General features: G+C 35.4%; 1 protein-coding gene across 1 annotated transcript in view; it reads left to right on the top strand.

Annotated features, from left to right (window-relative positions):
• The window catches only part of LOC127948837 (mitotic spindle assembly checkpoint protein MAD1), a 57,879-nt gene extending 49,056 nt beyond the window's left edge, over positions 1-8,823 (top strand). Inside the window, exon 18 of the mRNA XM_052545606.1 lies at positions 8,241-8,823. Coding sequence (XP_052401566.1) covers positions 8,241-8,402 — 162 coding nt within the window. The 3' untranslated portion in view covers positions 8,403-8,823. The remainder of the gene's footprint in view (positions 1-8,240) is intronic.
• The last annotated feature ends 6,630 nt before the right edge of the window (positions 8,824-15,453 follow it).

The following is a 15,453-nucleotide window of genomic DNA, read 5'->3' as shown; positions in this document are numbered from 1 at the left end:
CCTTTTGATGCTTAATTATAAAGTTTTATTTTTAAATAAGATTAGAATTCACTTAAAGTTCATAGCAGATTGCTGTGTCTCAAGCTCTGACCTGTATTCATTATGTTAAGCATCCACATAGCTTTTATAATGGCTTCACAAATGTCATCCTCTGAGCCGACACACACTGACAGTTAAATGTGTCCCTGTGTTAACCTTTGCTGGTGCAATGTCTCGCTTTAACCTCAAAAGTTATGATGACGAAGATTCCTGCTTTGATAATCTCCATGGTAACAGTAGCGCCACATTGATTGTTGACGTCGGAACGGCAGGTGTCTCCGTGCATGTTTTCATCAGTGTTCTGCCGTTTCCTCTCGTCCAATCAGGGGATGATTACACCTTTTGATGGACTCACTGATTAAACTCACTGATGAGCTATTAATGAGAGTGAAATCAAGAATATGTTTGCAAGTGAGCACATGTAGTGAGGGAACTTCAGAGAACTGGTAACAGTACATGATCTAATTTATGACAATATGCATTCATAAAAAAAGAAAAAAAATCAAAGGCATAAAGTACAGTTCACTAGCAGGGTCAATACATTTTTAAATCATTCTCTGGATCATTTGCTTATGAGCAGCTGCATTTTTGAGTTGGAACATCTATTTTATAGGGTCTTAAGTATTGTATAGATTTTGGAGATGAGCTGCAAAAGATAAAATCGCTTTAATGGATGTAGATGAACTTGCAAGTGTCCTGCGAAAATCAGTTAATGCAACTTTTATTGCAAATGGTATATAACTTTGTTCATCTCTTTGTTGTTGTTGTTTATGCCATTGTTGAAGCGTTCCCGGCAATCAAATTTGCAACCCTGCCTCTGTCAGAGGAATCTTTACAATCTTCATCTCCATGTGGTAACATATGTCATATATAACATAAAAAAAAAAAAACTAATTTGTTTTAAGTGTGAAAAAAAGGGAGAGAAAGATAACACAGCATGCAGACAGTTTTTTTATTATTATAATATATATTTTTTTTTATTAATGCAAACTACATTTTTATGACAAGTAGGAAGTAATAATGGCTGGTAAATTTGATCAACTCACCCACCTTTAGTAGCTGTGGCAAAGTTCATTTTGGGCCGTGTCTGTGCAGTTGATTTGAAGAAGTGAAGGGCACAGTCGAGACACTGTTGTGGACTGTTTAATCAGGTTCGCTACTGCTGTGTTTTGGACGAGTTTCTCTTTCTCAGACTGAACTACTTTCTGTCCTGTATTGGCCAATAACATTTGCATTCACAGCATGAACTCTGAAATAATTTCATGGATCCACTGTGGTGCCTTGAACTATTTCTAACACACCAGTGATTATTATATTTATTGCTTTCCTTAGCTTTTGATGTCATACATGTGAAATACGTAGACTTAAACACCCCATTAAATCATTGTTAAATTTATGGAACTTTTGAAATCTTTATATTTGCTTTTGAGGTCATCTGTATGCCACCATATAACTAAAATTAGAATATATATATATATATATATATATATATATATATATGTATATGTATATGTATATGTATATATATATATATGTATGTATATGTATATGTATATATATATATATATATGTATATGTATGTTTTCTAGAGTCTCCGTAGAATCAGACAATCTGTTATTTTACTAAACTCATTGAAGGTCAAAAATATGATTGACAAAAAAATCCAGGGTTTCAATATATGTAATATTTTAATTATTTATGGAAATTTCTATAGTTAATATTTATTTATTGAAACTTTATATAGTGAGTTGTACAATTTATTTAAAATACAAAAGTACAAAGTATTTTTTATTTAATAAGTGTGTGTGTGTGTGTGTGTGTGTGTGTGTACACTACCTTTTAAAAGTTTGGGATCAGTAAGCTTTTTTTTTTTAATGTATTTATCCTTTTTTATGCTCAGCTATAAAGTATTTCATCTATCTGCTCTTCAAGAATATCTATACAAGGTACAAAAGTCTTTAAGGAAATTAATTGGTCAAAATGTGGAAAAACTGAATAAAAACTGTGCAATTTTCTGTCCTATTTGCATATGTCAGATAATTCCATGGGATTTTAAAGTACATTTGACCTGCTAACCTTCTCATTTTCATATTCTTTTTTTGATGCAAAAAAAAAAACAAACGATTTGACATATGTCTATAATATCTCATCCATTCGGAACATGTTTATAGATTCAGCTAAACATACAGGTTGTGCATGCGTGCTCATGCGTGAGCTCTCTCTTCTGAGTGGATGGGGTTTGATTTGATCCCTAGAGACTGTGGAGTCTATTGAAGATCGAATGCCTAAACTTGTAGACATCATCTCTGTCCATCACATCTGTCGTGTGGAGAGTTTCCTGACAGAGTTTGACTTCTATTCCATTTGACATTCTTTCCCAGAACGACGCTCGCTTTTATTCCTTCTAGTTCTCTCTCCATTCTTAAAGCATATGTCAGCCGTCATGTTAGTCATGACAGCAGAAGTTGTTTGTGTGTGGTGGAGTATCATGGGAAAAGAGGACAGCAAGCTCTTTGTACTGATGCATTTTAATTTGCTTAGACTGAGGATACAGAAACACTCGGGCAAGAGAATGTTTCAACTGTCGTGACTGAGAGATGCAAATAAAAAACATCTTTAAATCACACGAGAAGTTCTCACAGTTTCATAGAAGATGAAAAAGAAAATTAAGAATATAATGGCGAATTCCATACTCAGAATTTGTGCTCTGCATTTAACCCATCCAAAGTGCACACATCTACCCACACACACACACACACACCACCGGAGCAGTTGGGGGTTCGGTGCCTTGCTCAAGGGCACCTCAGTCGTGGTGTTGTCAGCCCAAGACTCGAACCCACAACCTTAGGGTTAGGAGTCAAACTCTCTAACCATTAAGCCACGACTTCCCCCACAAACAATGTTTAGACATTTTTACCAGCTACTTTGTTCATGGTAAATTAAAATGATAAATTTTAAAAAAAGTTTAAAAAAGTTTAGATTAACTGGTGAGGAAACCATTATCTTTTCTTCTCTCGTTGTCTTGAATTCTTTTCCACAGATGTTCTTCTCTGCGTTTTATGTTGTTCTTGTGTGGTTTCTCACAGATGGTGTATGAAGTCTTGTGTTTGCTGTACTGTAACTCTCATTTCTATATGCTCTATTAAGCATATAGCAGAAAACATAAATAGACCAATATGTGTATAGGGATGATACGTTTTTTTTTAAAAGAGAATCACAGTGCTTTGTTTTTCTACTTTGGTGCAGGGCCTTGTAAATATCAAATGTTTATGTATGGGCAGACAGGCAGAAGTTAACAAGAACTTAATGCACTTACTAATGTCCTACAATCTGGATAGTCTGAGTAAACCCTTGATAATGGTCTTGATATTTACTCTGCCACTCATCCTGCTGTCCTTTTTTTATTTTTTCATCCAAGGTAAAATGTCAAAATCTGCATTTAAATTGCAGCCTTTTTGTTTTTCATTTGCATATTTCTGATTATTCAATTACATCTCCTCTCCTCCAGTTGGAGAGGCGGTCCTTCCCGCAGTCCCTTGGCTGACGCTCATTCAGTTCGGAGATCATAAAGCACTCGCTGTAGATATGGCACTAACAAGAATGCAAATAAACCTTTTATCTGTTTTTTTTTCTATCCACATTTCACATTCATGGCATAAGTGCTAGGAAAATAGTTACATTCTAATTTTTATATACTGTTAGCATATTCTATGGCTGCATTTTATTTAGATGCTAAGTTTATATGATTTGTGGTTCTAATTTCCTGTAACCTAAATATGAGATGTCTAAATACTATTAAATAGTACTATTACTGTATACTATATTATTCAATAAATAAATAAAATTGCCAAAATATATTTATTTAAATTAATGGAGCTGATTTGGAACCAATTGTGTTTGCGTTTATTGTTAAAACTACATTTTCCATACATTTTAAAGGTATATTTTTTTCAGTCAAGTTCAGTTTGAATTTGGACTTGCATTTTCCAAAAAAGAATATTAAAGTTTTGTAATTTAATTTGCTTTAATCAATAGTCTGCATATCTTCGTGGATATCAAGAACTTCACTATCAAAGCCAAATCTGTGAAAATTAGCTTTTCTTATTTTCAGCATTTCTTAGAAAGTGACTAGATATATTGCATCTGTTTTCAGTGACATCTTAGATGGAGCCTTTCCCCTCTAAACACATCTGTTGTTTTTCTAACATACTGCTTTACTATCATCAAAACAGCAGCCTTTTTCTTGTGAATATATTTTAGGGGGACAAAATGATGTGAAGTCCAATTCATAAGTACTTATGTAAATATTCAGATCGTATTACCTGTAATATATCAAAACTATCATAAAAGTAGCAATTGTATTGTTACAACTACTACATCAAAATGTTACAAATGGGTCACCTTGCTTAACTTTGATAGGTTTACTTTTTTTTTATTTTTTTTTTACTATTATTATTTAATACAGTGACATACATTGTGACATGTCATATAATGTCGTAATACTTTTTTGTGCCTACTTTGTACTTCTAAAATGTTTGTTTCTTAGTATAAATATGCCAAATTTAGTGTCAATTCAGTACCTAAAGTAGCTCTCTGTCTGCAGTGCATGTGTTGTATCTCATGTCATGGATGTGGTAAAGCACGATCTGCCGTTAGCAAGGAGCAGTTGGCTAATTATACATCTGCCTAATCAGTAGATAAAGCTAATTTAACAGCCAATTACTGCTCTTCACACACCTCCGCCTCACACTCGATGCAATGACAGCTTCCCATTTCCTCTCTTTAAGCTCGGCGGGGTGCTCTCGCAACAACAGACGACTCAAAGATTCAACTGGATCAGAAATTTGTCTGTGTGTAGTACATGCTTTCTTGGCTTGTTGCAAACTTTGTATTACTTCAATGCTGTTGTTTCTGGACTGTGAGTGTGTGTGTGGGTGGGGTTAATTTCTTCCAACTTACCTGTACTATTTTTTGGTAGGACTTTAGTATTCGTACCAGTTCTTACAATTGACTAGTTGCTTATTAGCATGCCTATTATTAACATATTGGCAGTTTATTATTACTTATAAAGCACATTCTGTATGACCATAGTCTTCATTCCTAATCCTACCCAATTCCTAAATTTAACAGCTACCTTACTAATCTTAATAAGCAGCAAATTAGGAGGCAATTTTTAAATTAAAAAATTTTAATCCTTTAAAAAGTTTTTTTTTTTTTTTATTACAATGCAGTATCAACAACTGAATAGCTGTGTAACTTCACATTGTCATGTAAACATCTGATCAGTATGATATTTTAAATTCTTAAACATGACACCAATATGGCCAATGTTGAAAACAGTGCTGCTTTAATATTTTTGTGGAAAACCCTCAGGGTTGTCTGAGTAGAAAGTTCAGAAGTGCACCATTTGAAATATTACTCTTTTGTAACATTTGCAAATGTCTTTTGACCGTATCCATTACTGATGCCAAACTTTTGAACCGCAATGTAAGGTAATATTTTTTTGTTCTGCTGTAGTATGAGTGGTTCAAAAACTACTTCAGTGTGTGTGTGTGTATGTGTGTGTGTGTGCGTGTGGATTGATGGCTTCAGACAGAATGTATATTGTAAAATCTCCTCCTGAGACCAGCCGTTTTTACTTTCTTGTCTGTGTATTTATTTGATATTTGTGTTGGTGGTGTGCGTGATTCTCTCTGGATTTGTCAGGAGATATATAGGCTGTTACAGTGTAGGTCCCTGGAAGCTTCTGAAGACTGAGTCATTACAGGTGTCACTCCAAGTACAGAAATGCAACTTGAACAAAGTCTAGGCAAGCATATTTTTCTTTTTCCCTTACTGTTTGTCTTTTTCTCCCCTTCTTTCTCTACAATATGGCATTAACCGTTAATATGCATCCTTTTTCACATCCTTAGAGAGAAAACAGCTGTTTGGGTCAAATGCAAAATGGTGTAATTATTCACTTCACACCCCTTCCGTTCAAACGCTCCATTTTACAAACTCTTAGAAGTGAGGAATTGAGATTGATGGAGTTGATTCTCTAGAAAGAGAGCTCAGCAGGAGATGCCAATACATGAAGTTATGGATTCTAGCATGACAGTGTTGGGAACGCCGAACTAACTGGGTGTCCGTGGAGAATGGAAAGATGAAGAAGCAGCAATAGAAACGATACTAATTTGAAAACCATTCTACCATTGTCTGTTTGCCCAACTGTACCCCAAGTCAATCATTTTTCCCCTCATTTTATAAAAGTATTTTCTCTCATGTGGACTTCAGAGAAGGATTTAACATGTTGTTGTTAGCTGAAAGGTTGAATATTGTTCATAACACCCTTTTGTGGCGGTGGCAATACAAAAACACATTGATAAGGTCACAATCTGAATAACTCCCTCTCAAAACCAGTAAAAATACAGACTGACCTTTTATTAAAATGTGATCTGGGAAAATAGAAAACAAAACCAAGTTGGAGACAATGGAGAGGCATTTTCATATGCGCCCGGTTTGCTGGGACAGGTATTAGAAGGTCTGGTGTCGAGGGGGTGCTTTGGTGTTATGAGGCAGGAATGCTATTACAGTGCTTCATAAATCACAGAAAACTGCAAAAAAGAATAAATCTTTACTGAGAGGCCTCTTTTCTCGAGCCCTCTAAATGTAAAATATATTTGATGCTAACTTCTCCTCATGGAGGTCAGACTTAAAAAGATTTGACATGGAAAGCACCATTGTGCATTGATGCCCTCATTTTGTGTTGGCTCCCTTTTGGTTCTACTCTGGGCAAGCAATTAATCACAGACTCACTGCTTTTTTTTCTTTGAAGTTTTTGAGGGATGTATGTATACAGAGAAACAGAGCATTTTATTGTGCTTCTGGCTTCATATTATAAAGGATGATATGACTCCATGTCTGATATAAACTTTGTTACTCAATGCAAGCCGTTTAGAAGAGACTATTAGTTGGTTAGCTAGTCAGTTAACTAGTAGTCTCAGCCTCAAACGTCACACCCATGGACCGTTGACTGAACGTCTGAAACATACGGCACAAAAGAGTTTGTCGTCATCGGATTGGTTGAATTCTACAGGATTTCCAGGAGACGTGCGTGTACACACTGGTCTGTAACTGTGGCGACATTTCCACACTCAGAATAGTAATCCTGAACAGAACAAGCTGTGATTGGTTGTTTGACATGTCGGTCAAATGGCCTCATGGGGCGGGCCTTAGCCAGTGAAATCTGCCATGGATTCCAGACCTTCAGCTGTCAGTCTGTGGGTCTGGCTACACGAGACTAGTTAACTAGTATACACAGGGAATTAACATTTTAGTTTGTCTACTGCTTACATAAAGATTTTCATTTGCAGTTTGGCAAAAAACAAACCATGTTTGAATTGGGGAATATTGATTAGTAGGTTTTTAGTGACTTTTGTTACTTAGTTCCTGTTAGTGACTGAGTTTATTTAACTAGTAGTAGCTATTAGTTGTTTTTTTTTCTATTTCTTAGTAAGTGCATATCATTACTTAAAGCTTGACATAAACCCAAACAATGTTTGATTTGGTGAATCAAATTAAGTTTTTGTTACTTTTGTTACTTAGTTCCAGTTAGCAAATTAGTTAGAGACTTTTTTTTTTTATAGTCTTAAGTAGTCTTGTAGTAGTTGTCTTTTTCTTAGTCAGAGCTTATCATTACCTGAAAGCTGACTTGGTGAATGTTAATTAGTTTTAGTTAGTTCTGTCACTTAGTTCCTGTTTTAACTATGGAGTGTCAGCTAGTTAACTGGTTTTTGTCTATCACTTACTCTGATTTTTCATTACTGACATTTTGACATAAACAGTGTTTGACTTGTTACTTTGTTAGTAGTTAGTGGCCATAACTAGTTATGTAGCAGCAGTTTTTTGGTTTGTGTCTTCTACTTACGCGTAGAGTATTATCACAGCTTTATATAAACCCAAATGACTAGTTAGTTAAGTGCATTTTAATTATGAGTCATTGGCTGTTAGCTAGTTATGACGCCTGTAGTAGTTTGTTTGACTGTTTGTGATGTTTTGTTTGACTTAAACTTGTTAACTTTTTGTTAGTTCAACTTTGTTTGTTACTCTCTCTTTGCAGTTGAAGTTGTTTTGTGTGGTGAATGCTACTTTGATTTTTTTTGTTGTCTGTGTCATGTTACAAATGTTTAAACAGAGCTCTCTCTCTCTCTCTCTCTCTCCAGTCTACTGGTTCAGTGGGCAGCGGCAGCATGCAGCTGTTGGAGACAGATTTTTCCCGCACTCTAACTGGACTGGTAGATCTGCATCTCTTCCATCAGAAGAGCATCCCAGTGTTCCTCAGCGCGGTCACCATCGAGCTGTTGAGCCGCCAAACTGTCACCTGATTTACCTGTCATTGCTCAACCACCACACAGTATTCAGGGAACTCTCTCTCTCTCTCACACACACACACACACACACACACACACACACACACACACACACACCTAAAGACACTGACACCTACAGAACTCCTGGCTGTGACAAGCTGATCATTTTTAATTAGCATTTTTTACAGATTAAGCATTTTATAGTTATAGGTCATCAAAGCATGACAATCTATATGGCAGCATTTGAGTAGGATAGTGATTACTGTGTATTTTTTCTTTACCTTTAATGCTGTGAGCCCACACTGTGTTTAAGAAAAGGTTAAGAGGTATGGAAAAGAAACATAAAGATGTGCAGTCTTTTTTTAAAAAAAACTTCTTTCATGGCAGTTTATGTGCATGTATTGAAGAAAAAAATAAAGACGTATTAAACTTTCCAGTCTATTGTTCGTATTGAGTTCTGATGGATTTCAAAACATTGTCTGTGTTGAAGTGAATAATGATTCAGTTAGAAGCTTCTTGTTGTTGTGTTTTACTTCAAACGACTCAAATAACCTAGTGATTATTGTTATCAATTCCTCATTGAATTGAGGATAAACTAATATGCCCACTGAAACCACAATAGTTGATGCAAGTTTTATGTCTTTTAAACGTTTGCTTTGTACAATTTGGCACCAAATCCTAGTGGATGTGTGAGTATTTAAATTCCCTGGCCGTTTTAGCTGGCAGCAATTATTACTTTTTTCTCCCTTTTTCTACTGTCTTTATTTGAATGCCACATAAAATGCCACAGTTTCATATCCTGCACACATTAATTTTAATCTGATATGAGTCGGACTGCTTTCAGATGAATTTCGTCTCAAATCTGTCGCAGTAGCGATGGAAAGTGCCACTGTGCCAAAGCTATTAGCAAAGAATGTTACCCTCATCCTGCATCCGTGGTTTCAGGTAGTGCGCCGAGGCCTTGGCCAGCATCTCTGCTTTCTTCTCATGCCAGAGAATACATTGCTTATGCAATGTCCCTGCTGTTAGCTGTTCCTGTTATATGCAAACTCAGTCTTTGGCTGGCAAAATCAATTCAGAAAAACAGCTACTATGCACACATTCTCAAGCTGGCACTGCTCCGTCAATTTTAGCCTCTGTTGTTTTCACACTTTCTCTTACTTTTTGCTTCTTTATTTGGTATCATTTGTTTAACAGTTCATTGAGTCATGCATCTTTGGCCTTTAAGTCCCCGAATCCCCTTTACTTCTTTGATACCCATTTCCTCTCTCATCACAAAATTTTATTTTTTTATCATTTATCATCTGGAGTCAAATAAGGTGGCCCCTCATTGGTTATTTATGAACGTTTTTGTTTTTTATGATCGGTCGTTATATAATTCATAGCTTTGGGGTGGAAAAGGCTATATATGCTAATGAGGAGCTGTAAATAGATACAAAATTAATATCTGAGAAGCTTTAGACCAAACAACGACACTGCACAAAACGAAAACATATGGACTCTGAGGAGAGATAAGCTTGCATTGTCTTTGATTAAAAATCCAAACGTTTCTATTCGGTGGAGAACCCTGTGAGATTATTCATTTGTAGTATTGATGCCATTGTCTTTCTTTAAGATTTAACATTTTATAGGTTTCTTTGAAAACACTTTTCTTACAGCCTTTATGAATAATTCATTATAAAGTACATTGTAATACATTATATCCTGTCGTAAATAATTAAAATGCATAGTGTAACAATAAATTGATAAGTGTTGTAATGCATTAACTTTTGTTACAATCATCCATGAGATGGTACAATGCATTATAAGGTGCATTAAGGCATAATTAATGCATTAAAACTACTTTTATAATGCATTTTACATAAAGGCTTTAAGTAAAGTGTTACCATTTCTTTTTTTCTTAGTGTTTTAGTATTGAGAAAAATGTTCGCTCCAGAAATAGGTTACAATTTGTATTTAATTGTGCACATTTTAATGTCAGGCTATATAAATGATTAATTTCTTATTAAAGTTTAGCTCTTTATATAACATGTATATTAAAGTATCATTCCTTTTCTACATACAATTTTTGGACAATTTTTTGCTCTGTGTTGTATTTTGTCATCTAATGCTAAAGTTTGATTAAGTATCAATATTATTTTTAGGGTCACTGTATTTTCAACAATTCTTTTTGTATGTACTGTAGATATCAATGGGTACCACAATTTTTTTTTTTTTTATACAAAAACATGAAAATTAAACATAAGCGGCATAAAGTCTTCCAGTCTCCTTACTATTGCACTGCCATGTACAGTATGTCAACATTTACTGTATTTCATGCTAATTGTCTTTTGAGACCAAAAAGGTGGTCACCAACCGTTCCCCAACATGTGCTCTCCCATGCTGGGAAAATTGTCCCATCTGTCAAGCGTCCGTGTGTTTCTTCATAGAGGTTTGCTGCTTGCACCGATGAGACTGGCGATATCTCTCTATTGTGTGCCTTATCTGTTCTTCGTTTGCCATGGCATTTGAAACTAGAGTGAGTGTCACACTGGGTCGCTCCCTCTTGCATCGCCCCAGAGACGAGCATTGAAGCAGACAGAGACAGGTTCCCTGGATAGACACATCCCCTGTCACTCAAACTGTGTGTGTGATAAGTGGTTGATTTGAACAGGCTTGCTGCGTTCGGGTATTTTTAACTAGTGCAGCTCGAAGAGTGAGAATAGGATTTTGTTAAAATAAAGATTAATGCAGTGACTAGAAAGTCTGCCTGTTTGCTTTTGGATCTCACTTATCTTTCTAGATAATAGTGGGTAGAGGCTTTTGCTGTGTTTGATTCCTCTTAGGCTTACAGAAAATGGCCTACAACTAGATAACAGTACTTGTGATTATATTAGCAGCCATAAATCCTCCACACTCAACCTCTTTTTTCAATCTCTAGCTCTCCCAACATACACACAAAGTAATGTTAGATATCACTAGTCCACAATCACATTAGCTTTCATAAGCTCGGCTAGCCAATCGTGGCGGTTCACCATGTTCCAGAAGAGGTTTGAAGCGGTGTTCGAGGCACCCTAAAAAGATTACAGAGCCCCAGAAGGAATTTTCTTCATCCTTCATTTTTCTGCCTTTCTGTCGTTCTTTTTGATCTGTTTACCATTTCCTTCACTCTCTCTTCTGTGGGGCTTTATTGTCTGACTGTACAGAATCACTCTCTGTCCGATTCAGAGATTATATCCAATGAAATGACGTTAGAGGTTTCTAAAGGAATCTGTACCACATCCGTAATGTGATCGTGTATCTTTCAAAACAGCTGAAAGTTTACATCGATGTATTTCTCATGATCTTCGAAATGTCAAGGATAGAAATTGTTATTTTGGTATTTGAGTCAGCCCTTGCTTGTTGGATATTTTGTAGTGCAACAACAAAACCATCTTTCCATTGGCTGTTTAAAAATATATATACATATTAAACAACTGTTTTCAACATTGATGTTAAATATGGACCACGTGACACTGAAAATGATTAATGAAGCTGAAAAATCAGCTTTGTATCACAGGATTAAATTACAATTTAGAATATATTCAAATAGAAAGCCATTCTTTTAAATTGTAAGAATATTTCACAATATTATGGTTTTGTTGTATTTTTATTATTACTGTTTTACAGTATTTTGGTGAAGTGCCTTCTTTCAAAAACAGTATATATATATATATATATATATATATATATATATATATATATAAATTTAAGAGCCATTCAAAAGAAAAAAAAATTATATATACTCTCAAACATTATTTTAGATGGATGAACGAATAGATGGATCTGTACATTTCTCTTGTAATGCCAGTGGATATTCAGTATTTCAAATGCATTACATAAGTGAAAGTGTGCTGACCTTCAAGACCCCCTTTTTTTATCACTCTATAACTCAAAAGCAAGTATGGCATTTTTATGATAACAATCTATTATGATTGAGTTTGTCCACACAAATGAATGGATCCAGAGAGGGAATGAATACTACTGTGAGTGAAAATGAGCCATTACACTGCAAATCTCTATTATTCCTGTTCATTCTTGAAATCTTTTGTTCAGCGTTCACTGTTCATTTCTCTTTTCCCCTCAGGTCTACTGTCATTTATTAATAGACAGACTGTCTTGTCTGAGGATTTTATGCCGGGAATAGTTTAGGAAGCTTAAAGGAATCAGTTGTGGGCAGTTAATGCAGATTAAAATAATGAACTGAAAGACTCTTACAGCGATTAGTGAGGGTATTCTTACAAAGGAATGAAAGGCTTAATTTTAGCAATTAAGTATGAGAAGTGTGCTATATTTTGAATATAGCGATGGCTAGAGAATGTTGTTAGGCATGTGTTCACGAAACAGTGTTTCTGTGGGTCTTGAAAAGGTTTTAAAAGTTATTATTATAATTCGTCTTTCCACAAATTAAGGTTGTAAAAAGATCAGAGTTGACAGCATCAAATTTAATGTTGAATTAATTGTTGCATGCACTATTTTTTGTTTTCCAATAGAATTATCTAAACATACAAAAATCAAGATTTATTTGAAATAAAAATGTAACATTGAGAAAGATGAGGTGAGTTTGTTTAAAGGGGGGGTGAAATGCTATTTCATGCATACTGAGTTTTTTACACTGTTAAAGAGTTGGATTCCCATGCTAAACATGGACAAAGTTTCAAAAATTAAGTTGTACGTTTGAAGGAGTATTTCTGTTCCAAAAATACTCCTTCCGCTTTGTCACAAGTTTTGGAAAGTTTTTTTCGAGTATGGCTCTGTGTGACGTTAGATGGAGCGGAATTTCCTTAAGGGCACGTCTGCCGGAAGAGCGCGCGCTCCCGTATAGCAGAGCACTGAGAGCACAACAGACGTTCACTGATCAGAGAGAGAGCGTCGCGAAATGTCACAAAAGACGTGTGTTTTTGGTTGCCAGGGCAAGACAACCCTGCACAGATTACCAAAAGAGAAACTGCATTAAGGGACCAGTGGATGGAGTTTATTTTTACAGAGCATCAACGGAGTTGTGCAAGTGATTGTGTTTGTTCCCTGTATTTCGAAGATGCTTTGAGGCCGTTTGACGCCGGGTTTGCACATCGTTTATTTCTTAAGGATAATGCAGGCCCAAAGTAAAAGGGTCACGATCGTGTGTTGGAACCACAGGCGGTGAGTAAAACTGCTTCAAATATCTCTGTGTTGTTAACTTAGCTATCAGCGCGTAAGCACATCAAGTAAACAACATGTGATGTTGGCATCAAACTGCACTTTCCACATGTACAGCTTAAAAAAAAAAAAAAAAAGACGACAAAGTGGAACTTAGTCATTTTCCAAAACCGCTAAGCAAATATATACAGTTTCAGTACATACCACATAGAGACGTCGTTGCTGATGCAGCTCTTGTTAAATTTCAGCCTCTGGATCTGATTCTGGATCAGAAATATATACGCTGAATCTGACTGTAAGCCATGGTTTGTTTTGGTTGGTTTTATCCTCACGGTGTCACAGCTTCCAGACGCGCTCGCAAAAGCCTACTGGCGCTCGTGATTCTTTAGCTCCGCCCACACGTCACGCCTCCAGTCGCTCGTGTTTTTCCGGGGAAAATCGGTACAGACTATCTTTCTCTTATGAATATAATAAAACTAAAGACTTTTTGGAGTTATGAAGGATGCAGTACTACTCTATAGGTACTCAAGATTAACAGGATATTGAGTGAAAACGAGCATTTCACCCCCCCTTTAAAAGAAAAAAATATCTGACAGTCAGTTGTATTTATCTGATTTCACTGGCAGATGTGTTCTAGTTTTGATCATAAATGCTTCACTTTGTTCAGTTTCACTAAAAATAAGACGTCATATATAAATTTGCATTTAATATATATATATTTTTTTTTTTTTGTAGTGTGATTTTAAGGTACATTAAAAGCTATTTCCATATGCTAATGTTTGGGAACAGAGCTATTCAAGCCTTAAGCTATTTTTGTCTGTTTATATTTACATATAAAGTTAATAAAAAATGAATAGAGATCGGTTTTAAGTATTTTCTAACTTTAAAGTCTTGCAAATGCAAATCATTGACTGTTTCCTATAGAGATTTATGTTAAGAGAATATATTTATTCCCTTTAATTTATTCCTCACATTTTGTACTTATCCTAAAAAGTCTTGAAAAAGTCTTAAATGTACCTTCATAAAACCTGCAGAAACCCTGCAATGCTTACTTTTATATAACAGCTAATGCTCAATAAACTTGTTTACACATACTCATGACTAAACCGTGTCTATGCTAATTTTGCAAACATCACAATAGCTTTAGTCTGAGCTTCAGTTGCATCAATATGCAGGTCCTAAGCTTTAACATTTTATTTAAACTAATATTGCCATCTTCAGCTCACCATCTCCGCTATAAATGAACTCGATCGTCACAGTGTCAGTCTCACACTGCGTGTTGGCTCTTAATAAGTTCGTCAGATTGATTGGCCGAGAAGTGAGCTCAGATGGTGTTGAAGGGTCTGTATTAAGAGCTGATATAAACATTGTAAATGGATGACGCTTCGGCTGCAGACACTGAGAGTCAAGACTATAACTTTTTTCAGTTACAGTACATTTAGGATGAATAATATATATCCAGAGATCAGCCATTTCTGCATTTGCATAAATTCCAAATCAGGGACATGCGCTTTCATTTCTGACGTTCAATAATAATGCCTTCAGCCTAGAGTCAATCACACTGGGCATACGCAGGGCTCTTATAATAAAATATGCATTTAAATGCTTATGTAATGTGTAAAATATACATCAAAATACAATAAAAATGTCGTTCTAACAGCTCCAACTCTTAAGGTGAACACAAAAAGCTATTTGCAAAGAAAGAAAAAAACAAATTATTTTGCAATATCACACAGAGAACACTAAAATGCATGGCAGCATTTCAAAAAACTTATATTTTATTCTAGTTTGTTTCAGAGTGATACTGTTTATAGGGAGTGTGTTTAGGGAAATCAGTGTTTTGTGAGGTGTGTGTGTGTTAGTAAAAGAGGGCATTAAGAATGATTGGTGACTGTCCTTTAGCATGCAG

The sequence above is a fragment of the Carassius gibelio genome, chromosome B1 (genome assembly GCF_023724105.1).
Source record: "Carassius gibelio isolate Cgi1373 ecotype wild population from Czech Republic chromosome B1, carGib1.2-hapl.c, whole genome shotgun sequence".
NCBI lineage: Eukaryota > Metazoa > Chordata > Actinopteri > Cypriniformes > Cyprinidae > Carassius > Carassius gibelio.
The sequence above is the reverse complement of the archived record's forward strand: the minus strand, read 5'-3'. Positions and strand labels throughout refer to the sequence as shown.